Source organism: Scardinius erythrophthalmus (assembly GCF_964197995.2).
Source record: "Scardinius erythrophthalmus genome assembly, chromosome: 9".
Taxonomy (NCBI): Eukaryota; Metazoa; Chordata; class Actinopteri; order Cypriniformes; family Leuciscidae; genus Scardinius; species Scardinius erythrophthalmus.
The window spans coordinates 8,684,938-8,704,734 of record NC_138229.1 but is presented as its reverse complement, the minus strand read 5'-3'; the positions used below and the strand labels follow the sequence as shown (position 1 = coordinate 8,704,734).

General features: G+C 41.7%; 1 protein-coding gene across 1 annotated transcript; it reads left to right on the top strand.

Moving 5' to 3' along the window:
- Positions 1–8,012: 8,012 nt before the first annotated feature.
- LOC308695356 (fibronectin type III domain-containing protein 7-like) lies at positions 8,013–18,918 on the top strand. Its single transcript, XM_081373479.1, has 14 exons — positions 8,013–8,116; positions 8,533–8,551; positions 8,817–9,071; positions 9,791–10,048; positions 11,526–11,783; positions 12,717–12,968; positions 13,069–13,323; positions 14,048–14,305; positions 15,174–15,425; positions 15,527–15,781; positions 16,743–17,003; positions 17,259–17,288; positions 17,440–17,480; positions 18,262–18,918. Exons 1-13 carry the CDS (start codon positions 8,057–8,059, stop codon positions 17,469–17,471), a joined length of 2,445 nt encoding a protein of 814 aa, XP_081229605.1. The 5' UTR covers positions 8,013–8,056; the 3' UTR covers positions 17,472–17,480; positions 18,262–18,918.
- The last annotated feature ends 879 nt before the right edge of the window (positions 18,919–19,797 follow it).

The window sequence follows — 19,797 nt, the reverse complement described above, 5'->3', positions numbered from 1 at the left end:
CCGCCGCTAGAGTTCTTACTAGATCAAGAAAGTTTGACCATATAACACCAATTTTATCATCACTACATTGGTTACCTATAAAGTTCCGTATTAATTACAAGGTATTGCTACTGACTTATAAAGCCCTAAACGGCTTAGCTCCAGTTTATTTAACGGATCTTCTATCGCCCTATAATCCATCGCGCTCTTTAAGATCACTAAATTCGAGGCTTCTGGTCATACCTAGGATATCCAGATCCACCAAAGGAGGGAGAGCATTTTCACATTTAGCACCAAAACTCTGGAATAGCCTTCCTGATACTGTTCGTTGCTCAGACTCGCTCTCCCAGTTTAAAACTAGATTAAAGACGCATCTCTTCAGCCAGGCATTCATATAATATTTTAATCTTACAGTTAAAACCAGGCTCTACTTCATAAACGCCAGAGGAGAACTGGCCCCCGACTGAGCCTGGGTTCTCCCAAGGTTTTTTTTTTTCTCCATTAGGTCACCTGATGGAGTTTTTCGGTTCCTTGCCACTGTTGCCTTTGGCTTGCTCAGTTGGGGATACTTAAATTGATTAATCGATTCACCAGTGCTATTGATCTGCATTACCAAACGTGGATGTTTTACACCAGAAACAAACACTGATGTACTATTTTATTTAATAATGTGAAGCTGCTTTGATACAATCTGTATTGTGAAAAGCGCTATATAAATAAAGTTGACTTGACTTTACTTGACACAGTGGCTTTCAGCATCATTACTTTTTGTGGAAACTTCTTTTTTGTGTGGATTCTTTATTTTTCAGGATTCTTTGATAAATGAAAGGTTCAAAAGAACAGCGTATATTTGAAATAGAAATCTTTTGTAACATTATAAACGTGTTTACTGTCAATTTTAAGCAATACAATGCATTTAAATTTAATGCTGTATAAAAATATTAATATTAATAAAAATGTAAAGAAAAAAAAAATCTAAAAATCTTACTGACCCCAAACTTGTGAATGGTAGTTTAGTATCGTCTGACATGTTTCTTTCAAATGAGAGATATGAATGAATTCCCTATAAGCTTCATAGTCAGTTTTGGAAATTTTTCATGATACATCAGTCATGTTGAAGGCTGTATACAAAACATAACATAACATACCCCTAAGCCGGAGCAACCTAAGCCAACACTAATTTGTAGCGCTATACAAAATTAATTGACAGTTTGGTTTCTGCTTTGGTTTTGAAATTCCCATATATCCCCAAGAAAGGAAAATTAAGCTCCCTGTAAGATATATACTATAGCATGTCATGTTACACTCACACAAATCAACCAGAGATTTATGGCTTTTATATTTCCTCTGGTCATTCAGCTACATGAATCTTGTGAAACGTACTCGGTTACTAACGTAACCTCGGTTCTCTCTAGAAGAGGGAACGAGTACTGCGTTTTGCTAAAAACGCTATGGGAAAAGTCTCTTTTCGCGAAAACACTGAAGCAAAAAATTATCCTTAATTTTCATATATGTAAAACGCGTTGCGGCAGCAGCAGACAGCTGAAGCAAGACGGCTTGTCTGCTCATTGGCTGCTCTGCGGCAACTGCATAAGCCTATCGAGCGCAGGCTGATGCAACATCAGGCCAATGAGGGCGCTTCGCGCCCTTCTCGCCACTTCCCGCCGAAACGGGCGTGGCTTATCCCTATAAAAGGAGCTCGAAAAGGCTGATTCACTCAATTTTGATCGCTGAAGCGAACCAGAGCAAACCAAACGCACGGCAGGGAACGCAGTACTCGTTCCCTCTTCTAGAGAGAACCGAGGTTACGTTAGTAACCGAGTACGTTCTCTTACGAGAGTTCTCTCGTACTGCGTTTTGCTAAAAACGCTATGGGAACCCCTTGCAAAACGCTGTGCGTGCCGGGACAAAAACACCAATCACCGGAAGCTAGTTCAGGCATACAGTGCATAATCACCGGATAGACTCACACAGAGTCAGGGAATAAGGGAGGAAGCCTAAATTCCCTAAACTATAGCGTCCGTGGGCTACATTACCTCACGGGGAAAGTCTAAAGACGAAAGGGGGTTTCCTTCGTCCTTATATAGACATGTCCTAAGACACGAATACGTCATCACATAGCCAGGGCAGGGAGCCTGCACTACTGCGGGAAAACATGGGTCTTACGTAGTTTGCCCAGTAGAATCGGCAGCGCATAGCGCCTGTAGGCAGATTACACTGACAAAAGCCTAGCCTGCAGGGCGGGAACCTCTAGGTTATAAAACCTAATAAATGTAGACGGAGAGGCCCAGCCTGCCGCCATACATATATCTTGTAAGGGAATCCCGCTAGACCAAGCCCACGAGGAAGCAACGCCTCTCGTGGAGTGCGCTCTAACTCCCAACGGGCATTGAATGCCTTTGGCAGTATGAGCCAGTGCTATGGCGTCAACTATCCATCTGGATAGACTCTGTTTCGACACAGCCGTTCCTCTGGAACGACCGCTGAACGAGACAAAGAGCTGCTCTGTCTGTCTGAAGGCAGCAGAGCGGGATACATAAGTTCTTAAAGCCCTAACTGGGCAAAGAAACCTCGAGTCCCCCTCCTCACTTGACGCCGGCAGGGCAGCCAGGGAAATAACCTGAGCCCGAAAAGGCGTGTTGAGGGATTTCGGCACATAGCCGTGCTTAGGTTTGAGTATGACCTTAGAGTCATTAGGACCAAATTCCAAGCACGACGGGCTCACAGAGAGCGCGTGCAGGTCGCCTATGCGCTTCACTGAAGCGAGAGCCATCAAAAACACTGTTTTAAGAGATAAGTGTTTGAGGCTGATAGACTGAATAGGCTCAAAAGGGGCACTTTTCATAGCCGCCAGGACTGTAGAAAGGTCCCAAATAGGGACTGAAGGAGGTCTGGGCGGATTCAGTCTCCTGGCTCCCCTGAGGAAGCGGATGACTAAATCATTCTTTCCCAGTGACTGACCTAGCGCTGAACCAGAGAACGCTGAGATAGCCGCCACATACACTTTAAGCGTGGAAGGGGATCTGCCCTTATCCAACAGCTCTTGCAAGAAGGAGAGAACCTCCGTTACCTCACATTCGAGGGGTGAAAAACTCCGAGCCGTACACCAGCTGGAGAAAACCGACCACTTCGAAGCATAGAGCCGCCGGGTCGACGGCGCTCTAGCCTCAGTGATGGTATTAAAGACTCCCCCTGTGAGACCAACGGATATCCGTTGAGTGCCCACACATGAAGGGACCACAACTCCGGGTGTGGGTGCCAAATCGAGCCCAAGGCTTGCGAGAGGAGGTCTCTCCTCACCGGCACTGGCCATGGAGCGATGTCTGCTAACTGCATCAGAGCCGGAAACCACGCCTGGTTGTCCCAGAACGGTGCCACAAGCAGTATTGGGCATTTTGTTTCCCTGATCCGTTCCAGCACCTGTGGCAGGAGTGAGACGGGGGGGAACGCATACAGCGGGCAGCGCGGCCACGTTCGGGACAGCGCGCTGCTGGTCTTTGAAAAGAACACGGGGCAGTGAGCGTTTTCGTGGGACGCGAATAGGTCCACCTCCGCTCTGCCAAATCTCTCCCATAACAGCCGGACTGTTTGTGGGTGCAGAGACCACTCTCCTGGGGGAATGTTGTTCCTGGACAGTCTGTCCGGGCCCACATTCCGAAGTCCGGGCACATGCACTGCTCTCAGCGAGCGTAAGTTGTGCTGAGCCCATATTAGGAGGCGTTTCGCCAGTCTGTACAGGGACGCTGATTTCAGACCGCCTTGGCGATTTATATAGGACACTACCGCCATATTGTCCGAACGGACTATGACATGTCGGTCCATGATGTAGGGACAAAAACGCGTCAGCGCGTTGTGTACTGCCATCATTTCCAGGCAGTTTATGTGTTGGAGCTTTTCTCGTTCCGACCACAGGCCGAAGCACGGTCTGCCCTCGAGCAGCGCTCCCCATCCCGAGGTGGATGCGTCTGTCGACACCATCGTAACCTTCGAGGAAGTCCCCAGGCTTACACCTAACCGGTACCAGTCGTTCGCCAACCAAGGTACCAGGGCTGTGACACAGTCCTGATTGACCTTGAGGCGCAATCGACCGTTTACCCATGCTCCGCGCGGTACCCGTGCTTTCAGCCAGAACTGCAGCGGGCGCATGCGGAGCAAGCCCAACTGGAGAACTGATGATGCTGAGGCCATAAGACCCAGCATCCTTTGAAACTTCCTGAGCGGGGTTAAAGCGCCGCAGCGGAAAGACTTCGCCGCGCTCTGAACACTCAGCGCGCGCTGTGGCGACAGCTGTGCTGTCATAGACAGTGAGTCCAGAACTACCCCCAGAAACGAAATCGTTTGACCGGGGATCAGTGAACTCTTCACCCAATTGACCGTGATACCCAGATTCTCGAGGTGATCGAGTAAAATGGCTCTGTGCTCTAAGAGCTGAGATCGTGATTGGGCTAGGATTAACCAGTCGTCCAAATAGTTCAGCACTCTCATGCCTCTGTTTCTGAGAGGGGCGAGCGCTGCGTCCATGCACTTCGTAAACGTGCGAGGTGCCAGGGACAAGCCGAAAGGCAGGACTGTATACTGGTATGTCTGACCTTCGAAGGCGAATCTCAAGTATTGCCTGTGGTTCGACGCTATTTGTATTTGAAAATACGCGTCCTTCAGATCTATCGATATGAACCAGTCTTCTCGGCGAACCTGCGCGAGAATTTTGCTGGTCGAGAGCATTTTGAAACTGCGTTTCACTAATACTCTGTTCAGTCGTCTTAGATCCAGAATAGGTCTGATACCGCCGTCCTTTTTGGGGACTAGAAAGTATCTGCTGTACATCCCCTGTTCGCTTTGCGCACGGGGAACGCATTCTATCGCCCCCTTGCTTATCAGTTTTGATATTTCGGCGCGAAGTAGGTGTGCTACTTTCAACGGCACCGAAGTTTCGACGCGCGCTGTAAAGCGTGGAGGGCGTCGAAAAAACTGTAGCGAGAAGCCTTTCTCTATAATGCCTAAGACCCAGTCCGAAACCCCTGGAAGCGCTGCCCATGCTTCTGCATGGTTGGCTAAGGGCCGGATACGGAGCTCGCTCTGATCGCCGTGCGACAGAGGTGCTACGGGACTCGCAAACGTAGGCGATTCGCCTGTGGCATTCGAGGCAGGGGGCGCGCTCGGGCGGCTGATCGAGAGCGGGGTCTCGCGCTGCGCTGTTGCGGCTGCTGCGAAGATGAGGCCGAAGTCGGGGGCTGAGGCTGAGAGCTCCGCGGGGTCCGTCTTCCACGACTCGCCGCCGAACCAGAGCGCTTCGGTAGGAAGTGCTTGAAGGCTTGGGACGTTTTCTGGGCCTCGGTAAATCTCTCCACGAACTCGGAGAGAGAAGAACCGAAGAGGCCAGCGGAAGACAGCGGGGCATCGAGAAACGCTGTGCGCTCGGAATCCGCCATCTCCGTGAGCGTTAGCCACAAGTGCCTTTCAGCGACAGTAGCGGAAGCCATACACCGTCCCATTGCTTGCGCGGCAGCCTTGGTAGCTCGGAGCGTAAGGTCCGAAGCACTCCTTAGATCCGCCAAACAGACAGCATCAGGTCCCATCTCATCCAACTTACGGAGGAGATCTCCCTGGAAGATCTGTAAGGTAGCCATGGTGTGTAACGCTGACGCTGCTTGCCCAGCAGAGGAGAAAATTCTCGCGAGCAGTGATGACGTCATGCGGCAGGCTTTCGAAGGCAACACCGCTTTAGTCCGCCGTCCAGCAGAGGGCGGGCAAAGGTGTGTCGCTATCGCCTGTTCCACCGGCGGCAGAGAGAGGTAGCCTCGGTCTTTGGCATTATCCAGCGAGGAAAATGCAGGCGACACAGATGAGCGCGTCCGCGCAGAGTAGGGCGCGTTCCAGGCCTTCGCAACTTCTTCATGTAGCTCAGGAAGAAAAGGAGCGGGCTTTGATTCTGGAGAAGAGCGCTCACCGGGGAGGAAGCTACCATCTAGCCGGGTGCGAGAGGGGGGCTCCGGTGCAGACCACTCGAGGCCGAGGCTCGTCGCGGCCAGCGCGAGTATCCGCATGAGCTCCGTCTCGATGCTAGCTCTCACCGAGGGCTTTTGGGCAGGAGGCGCGGGATCCTCAGAGACCGCCCAATCCTCGCTGTCCGAAGCCAGGAGAGAACAGGAATCCTTATCCGCCGACGCGGCCTCTGAAACGGCTCCCTCAGATGAAGCGGCGGCAGACTGCGGGCGCTGAGCATCGGGGAGTGATTCGAGCGAGGCCGGTGAAGCTAGCGGGCGAACCGGCGAGCTAAGTCGGGCTGGAGCGGGTTCCGGGATCCGCTGCGAGCGCCGTTTCTTCCGGCGCGGCATCGCGGCGGTGAATGCAGGCTTCGCGAAGGATGCCAGGCGGGTCCTCAGAGCCACCATCGGCAAAAGCTCGCAGTGAGGGCAGCCGCCGTCAGCGAGCGCGAGCGCTGCATGGTCTTCACCGAGGCAGGAAACACAGATGAGGTGGTTGTCTCCCTCGGCGAGTGGGGCTCTGCACGAGCCGCAAGAAGGCATCTTGAAAAAGACGCAGCTCTTTTAGGGGGTGAGTGTACTGAAACACCACACGCACACACAGAAAAACAGAGCAATAATGAAAAGGATATGATGCGTCGGAAAGCGCAGTAGGTACGGCTGTAGAAGGCGGCGTTGGCCAGCAGCTTCGAGGGCACGTCCCGCTGAGATGCTTGCTTCGACGACGCTTGCTTCCGTGATCCAGCGATGCGTGTGCTCCGCTGAAGAGAACAAAATTGAGTGAATCAGCCTTTTCGAGCTCCTTTTATAGGGATAAGCCACGCCCGTTTCGGCGGGAAGTGGCGAGAAGGGCGCGAAGCGCCCTCATTGGCCTGATGTTGCATCAGCCTGCGCTCGATAGGCTTATGCAGTTGCCGCAGAGCAGCCAATGAGCAGACAAGCCGTCTTGCTTCAGCTGTCTGCTGCTGCCGCAACGCGTTTTACATATATGAAAATTAAGGATAATTTTTTGCTTCAGTGTTTTCGCGAAAAGAGACTTTTCCCATAGCGTTTTTAGCAAAACGCAGTACGAGAGAACTCTCGTAAGAGAACTGATATTACACATAAACATTTCATCTGAGTCTGCCACAATAATCTATGTGCGTTAGCTTAGATCTCCTGCTTCTTCTCACATGTTCCTCCAGCACACACACACACATTGTGTGTTTTCATGTTTTATAGGGACTTTCCATAGACATAATGCTTTTAATACTGTACAAACTATATTCTATCCCCTTACACTAACACTACCCCTGTCACAGAAAACTTTCTGCATTTTTACGTTTTCAAAAAACCTCACTTAGAATGATTTATCAGCTGTTTTCCTCATGGGGACCAAATTATTTCACCACAAGGACAAGGATTTCGGATATTACCATCTTTGTGGGGACATTTTGTCCCCATAATGTAGGGTTTACCAGGACACACACACACACACACACACACGGTCACGGACGGACACACACACACACACACACACACACACACACACACACACACACGCGCGCGCGCGCGCACACACACGCACACAAACGCAAAGTACTAAAAGTCTGAGACAAAGTACTAAAACAAAACATAACCTGAGCTATGAAAGGGCAACCGCTCAGAGTTGTCATATAAGTAGGCCTATGTAATATGATAAATGCCTCTTTTCAGACTAAGTATTATCTTATACAAGTTCATATTTAAAATAGAACATTTAATGTCTTGTGTATTTGATAACAATAGAACAAGCAATGCTGAACATCCCATTGACCAGGCAGAGTGCATCTTTGTGTCTATCCTCAAGTGTATTGATGTATACCTGTGTGTGTTGTCCTCCAGCGCTGATAGGTCCTCTCTCTCTCTCCCTGACAGAGGGAGGGGGCAAACGTGAACACTCACTACTCCCAGAACAATAAAATACCTGTTGGACGGTAATAGAAAAAAAAAAAAAAAGAAAAAAAAAAAAAATCAGAACTTAAGCCATGCACAGCCATTACCCTGCAGAAATAGAGTCAAATCAGGAGAAGAGACTGTGCCCTAAGGCAGCTGAGCAGAACTGAATTTGAGGCATGGAGTCGAAATATTTACATCTTTATAACATAATCTTATTGATTATCATCGTGCCACAGGTAAGAATAAAAATTCTACTTTCTTTATACGTAGGCTACAATAAGTTATGGTTTAACTGTTCCTATATGCTTGGTTGAAGCAACATAGCACATTAAAAGTACACTGGGATTCTTAATAAATAATTCTATATTTTAAAGACAGGTTACTTGTATTGCATAGAACAATAGTCCTCTTTATTATATTTCTGGCATGTTTTGTAGTTGTACACACTGTCATGCTGGATAGGGAAAAAATTGCTTTGGATCTAAAACCTGTGCTGCTGAGTGATGCTCAAATAAGCTTCCTTGGCCACTAATGGCACATAATATCATATGACAGAGTAATAGTTGCCCCTGAAATAAGCAAGGAAGAATGGATGCTTTCTAACATGTTTTATATATTTTAAAAATGATTTGTTGTATTTCTGCTCTTACAGATATGCACAGCACAAAACGGTAGGAGTATATCTTCAATATTTGACGAACTGGATATTTGTAGCATTAAATTGTCGTTTTAATACACAATAACAGTAATGGATAAGTTAACCACAAAACTGTCAACATGTCGAATCTCAAAATATTAAATTCTCCTTTTCAAAATTGAAAAGGCGACCATTTTGTGGAATGACCGTGTTGTGTTTTCATCTTGTAGCAAAAATTATTCTTTTTTAAAACAGTATTATTGTTGTTAATATTGTCTTTACTGTTTGTCTTTGTGCAGACATCACGTTATCCGTGTTCACCGTCACCTCTAAAAGCATGACAGTGCGCTGGAGCGGACAATCCGGCGCGAGCTCGTACAAAATCACCGCCACGCCGAAAAACTCCCCAGAGCCGTCGGTGTTCGCGCAGTTCAGCGGCAGCACGGTGATGGGCTCCGTTAACTCTTTGTCCCCGAACACTGTGTACAAGATGCGGGTCGAAGCCATGGACAACGCGAACGTGCTCAGCAGCGCCGAAACGGAGGAGACTACAGGTGAGGTCAGGTGACCTCTGACTTCTGCAAGTTTGTGCCGTTGGACAAGAGCTAACTAACCTTGATAAATTACAAATAAAAAAAAATAAATCTTGACACCGATGCAAAAGGTTTTAGCACCAATGCCGAGTGAGTTTTTTTTTTTTTTTTTTTTTTTGTGGTCTGATATTTAAGACAGGTGACTTTTTAATTGATCTTTAAAAATAATAATAAACTACGTATTAATTTTATTAAACACTTTTTTCATTTTGTTAAATATTAAAATCAATAATTTGAATGCCGAATATTATGTTTTAATATTTATATCATTTATTTATTTTATTTAATAATTACACAATTTAAGACAAATTAAGTTCTACGTACATTAACACGTTGAATGCATGCTGAATATGAATGTATTTATATAAAGCATGTAACAATATTCACGATTGTGGGAACCAAATGTAAAGCCTCAATCTTCATGAGTTTTCCACAATTTACTTATATATATATATTTTTGTGTATTTCTTTGTTTATCCCATTTATTCATAATAAAGCACTTTAAGCTGCAAAATATTGTGATAAGTTCTCTCCAAAATATTTATTGAAATAATTATAATAACAGTGTTGCAATAACAGTCTACCATCATTATGAAATTAACCATATTTATTTCTAGAAATTAAGCTATTGCTAATTATATATATATAATTATTATGTTTTTTGTATTGTGTCCCATCAGCCCCTGAGGTTCCCTTTATAGAGCAGGCTTACTCCAAACACAGTGACAGCATCACAGTGGAGTTCGGTCTAGTGATTGGTGCCACCAGCTACATCATCCGGGCAGAGAACGAGGATGGGTTCTTCTCTGAAACCCGGGTGGTAACTTCCCCCGGGACAGTGATCAATCTGCTGCCTTATACTCAATACACCCTCAGCGTGATGTCCGTCAACACTGGGGGAAGGAGTCAGCCTTCTCTATCCGTGAACTCTAAGACAGGTAAACTCCAGACTTTAATTAAAACAACTTCTGCTTGATATAAAAATGCCTCTGATTAATATATTGGCTATTCTATACTTTAAAAAGGGCTAACATCCCTGCTGTTTTGTGACAGAAACAAAGCAGTTTGAACCAGCCTAAGGTGGTTGGCTGGTCTTTAAGTTGGTTTAGGTGGTCTCTAAACCTGAGGAAACTAGTGTTCAACTGATTTAGATGGCCAGCCAGCTGCCTCCAAACTAACCAGCTGAAACAATGTGATAGAGACCCGAGCAGTCACAGGGAGAATTACAGGCATCCGTTTAAAGGTCGTTCCAAAAGACGTTTAACACTTTAAAGGCAAGGAAGTGCAAACGGTCCATACAACAGTGGATAAGACTGTTAACCACTCTCTGTTCCTCCTGCCACACTTTTGAACACTTAAATGCACAAATTGACCACCTTTAGTTAATTGGAACATAACATTTTCTGTAAAACTATAACTCTTGTCTCTCTATACATTTCAACAAGTTCCCTCAATGATAGTTAAGACAAAAAGTTTAAACAATCAATAAACACAACATACAGGCAAGAGAAAAACAAATACTGTCATTTGCACAACTGATATTTCCTAAAATGAGCATTTCCCACCACCCAGGGTGTGCACATCCCTAGAGGTTAAGCCCACTCCTCTAACCACAGGAAATGAAACGGTTAAACTCCCCATGAACAATTACAATATATGCATGATCTGAAGAACCATAAGGACATGGTTTTGAGGGATGGAGAAGCAACACTGACTCTTTATCACAAACAACCAGACTAAAACCCATTAAACCAGACCAGACATTTTTATTTAAAGCTAATTTACTAAAGATCACACATCATAGAAAAGAATGAAAACTGAGCCCTACTCCCGGTTCGGTCGACAATGAGTTGGTATTTAAAACCTGTAACAATAACAAAGTATTGTTTACTGCAGCTATTGTGCAGAGTTGGTTCCTCTGGCTTCTACCAGCTGTTGACAGTAACTGCATCTTTAGATTTATACCCAAAACTGTATGAAAAGATAAACCATGAGAACTAGGCTGCCGCCTCTCCCCAAGGGACGGCTTGACGTAACATAAGAAGGACCGATTTCATAAAGTTTCACATATAACAACAGAACATTCTCTCTATCCCATTTCACCTTACAGACACACTGAAGGTTATTTCCATCTCAACATCACATATCTGTCCCTATCAGACATTTATACTATACTCATTTTAAATCTAATAATATATTTTATGTATATAAAAAAAGATTATCATTGGCACATATCAATAAACTAATTTGACTAATGGTTCATAATTTAGTGTATTAAATGGGTCATTTTTTTCAGCTGTAATGACTGAAACTCACCACCAGAGGCAGTAGCTGTTTAGTCTTCCTGTGCTGGTGCTCTCATTGCTTCGATCCAGCTGTTAAAAATATTGATTTATTTTTTTTCTCTCTCTGCAGTGGTGGTGGCCCCATATCTGCATTCCAGCTCCCCCAGCAGTGACACCATTGTGATAAACTGGAATCCAGTGAACAATGCAGTGTTTTACACCTTGGTCATGATCATGGAGGGTTCCAACATGCGGGTCGGACGTAACACGTCTGAGACCAACATGACCTTCAGTGACCTTCAGCCTGGCACCACCTACTCCATCAAGGGCAATGCCTGGGATCCTGATGGGAACCAAGGAGACGACATCACCATCAGCCAAATCACACGTAAGGACTCGGTTATAGTCTTTTGAATAGGGTATATAGCTAATAAGCCATTTTAATTGAAAGAAGCAGAACTTAAGGCCTGTTAACACCAAGGACGATAAACATAACGATAAAGATATAGTTTAAAAAAAAAAAATAGCACACACCATTATGGCAACTATCTGCATAGAGGAATGATTCAGTTGGAATCACTTTCAGAACGATTTTTTTTTCCAGCTGATAAACGATAAAAATATTGGCAGCCAATCAGAATCCTGCTTAAAAGAGCTTGAGCATTTAACGCGACAGACAAAACTGCAGCCCATGCTTATAATAAACAGAAAGTTATCGTCTGATGGTGTGGATACTAATAAAGTTATCATTATAGTTTTCCTTCTTAGTGTGAACAGGCCTTTAGTTTCCCACAGCCGCCATGTTGAGCATTACCTATCTAGTTTTTAAAGGGAAAAACAAAGATTTTTAGAAAAATAATTCATCTCTGTGAATCTGAGTGTATGGATTTCTCAAAGTTGACACTTCAAAAACACACATAACAAACATGGCATTAATCCATAAGAGCCCAGTTCATGAATCAGTCTTCTGAAGCGAAACATTTGGTATGTGTGAGAAAAATACTAATATTTCAAAGTTTTTAAACTCTAAACCATTGCTTTGCATCGCATCGTAATCATCACTTCTCGCGTGAGTTTCACAAGTTTACACTCTACAACATTGTTGTTTACGTCAAGCGCAGTTGGCCAGAAGTTAGTATGGATTACCGTCGTGTTCGTTTTACGTGGTTTTTGAAGCATCAACTTTTTTTAAGCCATTCACTTTGATTTTTTTTGTTTCCCTTTAACCAAAGTGTTTTGTCTGACTCTTTATACCAGTTAATAAAATGATGAATCAAACCTTAAATTCACAACTCTTCTTTCTCTGTTCCACTCTCTACAGGTCCTTCTGTCCCAGGAGATGTGCAGGTTCAGTTGACGCCAGGTCGCTCTCTCGATCTGGCGGTGTATTGGCAGGCAGTCCGTGGTGCCGACACATACATTGCTGTGAGCTCCACAGGCCAGAACTGCAGCTCCTCAGACCTCTACTGCATAATCAGTCCTCTCAACTGCAGCCAGAACCACACCATCACCCTCGTAGCATCCAACCAGGCCGGAACCAGTGACCCTTCAAACCCAGAGGACCTTCTGACCTGTATATTTTACTCACACATGAATGCACACATGACAAACCACACATACACATTAATAAAGAGTTGTGCGGTTGGTTGTCATCTTCTTTGAATCATTTTCAGTCCCATGTCCTCCTGACTCGGTCTGGATTGAGGAGGTGACCACAGGGAACTGCTCCGTCATGTGGTCTGAGGTTCCGTGGGTGAATTACTACATCGCCTACGTGAAGAGCGATGATGGCTTAGAGGAAAACTGCAACACCACCGGCAGGGCCTGCCACTTCCAGTGCAAGTGCGGATACACGTACCTCTCGACCGTATTCGCTTACAACCAGGCCGGCTCCAGTCCGCCAGGACAAATAGTCAACTATACTACAAGTTTGTACTTTACACAGACAGATTTACATTTATATATATATATATATATATATATATATATATATATATATATATATATATATATATATATAAAATGATCAAAAGTGACAGTAAATACATCAAAAATGTTACAAAAGATTTCCATTTCAAATGAATGCTGTTCTTTTGAACTTTCTATTCATTTGTGAATGCTTAAAAAAAGTATCACCGGTTCCACAAAAATATTAAGCAGCACAACTGTTTTCAACTGATAATTATAAGAAATGTTTCTTGGACATCAAATCAGCATATCGTTAGCCTCAGTATAATTGCCTAAGTCATTTTTTTTTTAAATAGGACGTAGGCAATTATGTTATGAGGCTAACGATATTAGAATGATTTCTGAAGATCATGTGACTCTGAAGACTGGAGCGTCACATGATGCTGAAAATTCCGCTTTGCTATCATAGGAATAAATTACATTTTAAAAATATATTGAAATAGAAAAAAGTTATATTAAATTGTAATCATATTTCACTATTTTACTGTTTAGTCTGTATTTTTTATCAAATTAATGCAGCCTTGGTGAGCATAAGAGACTTCTTTCAAAAACATAAAAAAATTCGTACCGACCCCAAACTTACATATTATGTATAATATATATATATATAAAAGACATACAGTACACACACTAATATTTATATTTTATGTAAACGTTTTTCTATCTCTCTCTCTCTCTCCTCAGTCCCATGCTGTCCAGAGGATGTGTCCGTGTCACTGATTTCTACAGAAACTTTAGAGATCTCATGGTCAGCAGTTCGAGGAGCTGAGTTATACGAGACGATCGCTGCAGACGGAAGCGAATGGATCCACTGCAACGACACGGCTCCTGTGTGCGCGCTCTCTGACCTCACCTGCGACAGTCTGTACAGTGTGGTGGTGCGGCCCTGCAGTGAGATACGAGGATGCAACAACACCTGTAGTGCACATACACGCCGGACAGGTACGCACGTGAGCCCACAATTTACTAGTGTGATATATGCCACATACAGTACAAAACATTACCATGGTACTTTATAGTAGTTCCATGGTATTTTTTTTGGAAATACTTTGAGCATCATGTAAATACAATGCTACTAATAATAATGAAAAATAAATAATAATAATTATTATTATATTAATTATTGTAATAATTCTACTAAAAATATTTCCAAAATACCATGTTGTAATAATAATATTTAATATTAATGTCATATTTGTTTTTATGTATAGTGTCTTTAAAGGTAAATTCTCAATGCACTTTACATTAGAAAAAAATAAAAGATACTAGTGTGCACAATGCCATATACGAAAAAGTACCATCGTAATACCTTTTTTTTGTTGTACTTTTGCTATAGCAGTACCATGGTATATATTTTGGACCATGTATACAAAATAATAATGATAATTTTTATTTAATATACTTTTTATTGTGTTCACACGGTACTCAGTGTTCTTTCTAAAATACCATGTTATAATAATAACTTTTTATTATTTTTATAAATATTAATAATATTTCTTTTTTTATATTAGCTTTTTTAAGCACTTTACATTAGAAAACAAAAGGACAAACTAGATACGAAATTAAATATAATAAAGAATAATTTTTAAAATTATAAACAATAAATATAAATCAATTTAAGTTAAAGGCTGTCCATGAAAAATCATGTAATGAAATTAAAAGTTCTGACAGATAATGAGCAACCAAACCATGCAAAGCCAGTTTATTAAGTTCAGTAACATGGTATATTTCAAAGTACCACCATAATATGTGATACCATCACTGTTACATGCAATCCATTTTTATGAAATGCTGCTTGTTTGTGTTTCAGCTCCCTGTGCCCCTGTGATCCTCAACGTGACTCAGGTGAACTCTTCCACGGTGGAGGTGTTCTGGACAGCTACAAACATTCAGGCCAACTACAGCGTGATCGGCGCGGGTCACACCGACTCACTCACTTGCTCGTCCAGCGGCACTTCCTGTTACATCAGCGTGTCCTGTGGATCCGTATATGAGGTCAGCGCCTACGCCACCACTGCAGCGGGACAGAGTCTTCCCAGCTACTCCATTCCCCTGGAAACAGGTGCAGTAATTAAGATGGAAAACATCTGGAGACTGATGTTTATAGTTGAAAATGGTGAAGCGATATAAATATGTACCCTCTCTCTCTCTCTCTCTCTCCAGGTCCCTGTTGTCCAGAAACTCTGACTGTTGAACAGGTGACCCAGTCCATGACGAACGTCACTTGGTCGCCTGCCACAGGGGCGCAGTCTTTTGTCACGTCTTTGACGTCCCCCAGAGGTCATGCCAAATGTCACACCATGGACACACACTGCCTGTTGGGATGCATCACGTGTGGCACAAGCTACAATGTGTCGCTGGAGGCCTTCAGCATTACTGGACATAAAACAGAGTGCAGATACCATGGTTTCTCCTCAAGTGAGTTGAGTGCATTTGTTATATCTGTCATCATGAGAAAACTACATGACTGGTTAATGGTCATTAACTCTTGCTGGATGCAGAGTGCAGTTCGAAGTGCTTTACAGACAAAAAAGAAGCGATAGATAGTATAAAAAAATTAAATAAAAAAGACCCATTAAAATACAAGAATGAGAATAAAGTCAACAAGGATTCAAATATAAAATAAATAACCAAAAATGAAGAAAAACATAAAACATATATAAAAGCATTATAAGACATTACAGGAAGGCCAGGCTAAAAAATAAAGTATATTTAAATAATTATGAATATCATAAATATCAATGATATTTATACAAATATTTATATTTGTTTTTATATATAGCACTATTAAAGGTAGCTTCTCAATGCACTTTACATAAGAAAGTAAAAATTTAAATTATTAATAATAAAAAACTAAATTAAAAGTCAAGTTCTCCTAATAAATAAAAAAATCTGTTTAGACAGATTATGTGACATTTTGTCTATCTAATGTCTGATTTAAGTGATATTAAAAATTGGAAATAAATGACTATAGTAGATAAATTAATAAGACTTGCATCTTATGGGCCTCACCAGGAAACGCAACAAAAATACATTAAAAAAGTAGTGTGCATATACAGTAGTATGCCATATACAAAAAAGTACCATGGTAAACACAACAAATGTAAATCAATTGTAAATCCAATTCTTACAAATACCCTTCACATTCAATTCAACCTTGTCTTCAACCGTACAAGGGATAGTTCACCCAAAAATCATTTACTCACCCTTAAGTTGTGCTGAACAATCTTGGTGAGTAAATGATGACAGAATCTTTATTTTTGAGTGAACCATTAAATAATGGTTTTATGAATGATTTATGCAGTTTACAACTAAGTGCACTTAATTTCTGTACCTTCCTCTTTCACGTCTCATTTTCTTTATCTGTGACCTCTCTCAGGTGCGTGTTGTCCATCCAGCGTGAAACTCTACCGCATGGTGAACAACACTCTGCGTGTGTACTGGCGCTCTTCTCCCGGCCTGTACAACTACACAGCCGACCTGTACGGCACCAGCTCCAACTACACCTGCAGCACGACACAGGGGGCTACCGCATGTGACGTCTCCAACATCATGTGTGGAGAAGTGTACACCGTCGTGGTCGCTCCCTTAACACAGCAGGGTTCGAAGGTCACGTTCTGCCCCAGAAAACTCTACTCAGGTATAATAAGAGCTAGAAAATCTTTGTAAATTAAAAATAATATTTGAATACTGCATAATGACATATAGTTTAAAATCGTTTTTCATCCAAAGCGACTCAAGGAATTATATGTTGCATTCAAGGAACACATTTTTCCGGTTCTCGAACCCATGACTTTGCTAGCGCTTGAGCTACAGGAAGGCACTTCAAATCAAGAAAATCAAGGCTAGAGATTACATGTATATGGACTGATTTCCATGTTTCCTTGTCTTTCAGTATCCTGCTCTGGAAACACAGTGGGAATGGGTGTGTATTCTCATTGAAACTTATCTAGAACCATATATATATATATATATATATATATATATATATAAACTTTTTTTTATATACGCAAGCTCTCCTAAGCATGTTCCTTATGACTCAGTGCTACATAACTGCTCTTTCTGTGTATCTGCAGTGATCTATCGAGGCCGGAGGAGTGTGGACTAGAACCCTATCGTGAGTGATCGCACATTAATTATGACTGAACGTTTACATTAACTGTCATCACTAGTAAACACACACACAGATGCAGAGCCTCATGGGACAGATTTACCCAGGGCACTTGAAACTGGAGGCCTTTGTGTCCACCGTAGGATAAAGCATATCGTGTCAACGTGGACATCTCAGAAAGGTTTATTGCTGTACAGTTGGTGACGATAAAATATGACACTTACATTCTTGAGAATCCAGATGTGCATCTTAGTTGAAACATTTTCAGATACGACAGATGACTTGTTACTTCACTTGAAACATTTAAGAAGCTGATTAATATATATATATATATATATATATATATATATATATATATATATATATATATATATATATATATATATTTAAGTATATTTTTAAAAAGTAAAAGCATATGAAACAAAGTGCAAAATAGTTTTTGTACTACCTTTAATTGATGGTGATTTTAAAATTAAATGAATCATATTTGTATCCACATAGGATCACTCTCAATACTGTTTTAGAGAAAAAATGTAATTATGAGAATTAAACACATATATATATATATATATATATATATATATATATACTGTACATATTTGTTGTATATACTGTATATGTGTGTGGGGGGCATGGTTAAATGAAACAAAAGGAGTTATGAGAATGTTGCAGGATTATGTACTTGACATGAATGATGTATAGGCCATATACATTTCAGTGTGTTTATGATCAAAGTTGGACCGCCCACAAATGTCCGGTTCTCATGTCTTTTTGTTTTCTGTTAAAGAGCTCAGATGAAAGCAGATGGAGCTCTGACGTCATCAACACAGACAACAGTGCATTCTCTTCTCACCGCATTCATCTGGCCACATTCTTAACATTTGCCAAAAATAGCTAACAATTGGCTCAATGTGAAAATGTAATCGCATCTTTAAGAACTTTAAAAAGTGAATACAAAAATATAGATTTCAATCAAATTGTTAACCATTTCAAAATGTCATATTTTATATACGGTATACACTTTCTTTTTTATTTTGATGTTTTGCATTTATACTGTAATTTCCTAATATTCATAGCATGCCATGAAGCCCAAATGATTATATGTCCAGAAAAAAGTAATATCATAATGTCACAAGAAAAATTGATCGCACAAGTTAAAAATCTCTAAATGTCTGTTAATGTTAATTGTTAATGTTTGCTAAATGTATGTTAAAGAGATGATTCAAACAACACATTAAGCATTTGTAGGAAGTTCCCTAAGCAGCAAGCCTCCAAAGGAGTGGACCAGTGTCATGTGTGTCATATACTGGGCGGACCTCTTCTGAACAAGGTTATTGAGAAAAATGAACAGCACAAGTTTCAGGTTCAGTGTCCGCCCCAGGTCATATGTGTCCTTTGGATGATATATTACATTGAATTTGCATAATAAACAGCATGAAGCATTACGTATTGAGAATGTATTCTTTATTAACATTTCAGTTTTCTTGAATATTTTTCGCCTTTTTCCCACCGGAAATAGCCTAATTTTACAACTATATATACTTAATGTAGGCTGCTAACCTAACACATTAATTCTTTAGGCTGACTTAATATGTTTAACAATATTACATTTATTAAACACAGTTAATGCATGCATAATTTGACAATACAGCAGTGTCGTTCTGTTCTGTTCTGTCTCTAAAGACTGCTCTGAACAGTCAGAATTTTTCAAGAACACCACAAATGTTTCCGCACACACAACACATTTATCAGTTGATGATGCAGAAACTTTTCTGTGTTTGTGATGAAGATAGACATGAGATTGTATATCTTTGTATATAACTAATAGCACATCTATTTATAAATGAAATCCAGATGGGAAACTTTATCATTTAGGCAGCAAAATCCCTCAAAGACAAGACATCACACACAAAACACAGCTACGTCACGAACATTGTTCTTGAGCTGTTATCATCTCCATCATGAAAACCAACACACCAGAGGATATTATATTCTCTTACATAACACATTATTTACTGACACTTGCTAAGATCCGCATCACTATTAATAATACTTGATTTGAACACACCCCAAACCATAAATGTTAAACTTCAGTAAACTTTCATCCTGCACCAGCTGGAAATCTAATAATGATAAAATAAAGATATTTCCAAGAAAACAAGATCTTGACCAAAATGTATGCAGGTCTTGATGGAAATAAATGTTGTGATGTTATTTCCATCAAGAGGTGCACCAATTTTTGGTCAAGATCTTGTATTGACAATGCAAGAGTCCATCACTCTGTAAAGTGTCCTCCAGCACATCCCAAAGACTTTCAATGAAT

Excerpts from the sequence above, each read along its gene's own strand:
- LOC308695356 (XM_081373479.1), top strand. The coding sequence starts at position 8,057 with ATGGAGTCGAAATATTTACATCTTTATAACATAATCTTATTGATTATC. Across the intron at positions 13,324-14,047 it reads AATAGTCAACTATACTACAA|TCCCATGCTGTCCAGAGGAT; the intron begins GTTTGTACTTTA and ends CTCTCTCCTCAG. Across the intron at positions 17,289-17,439 it reads TGGAAACACAGTGGGAATGG|TGATCTATCGAGGCCGGAGG; the intron begins GTGTGTATTCTC and ends GTGTATCTGCAG.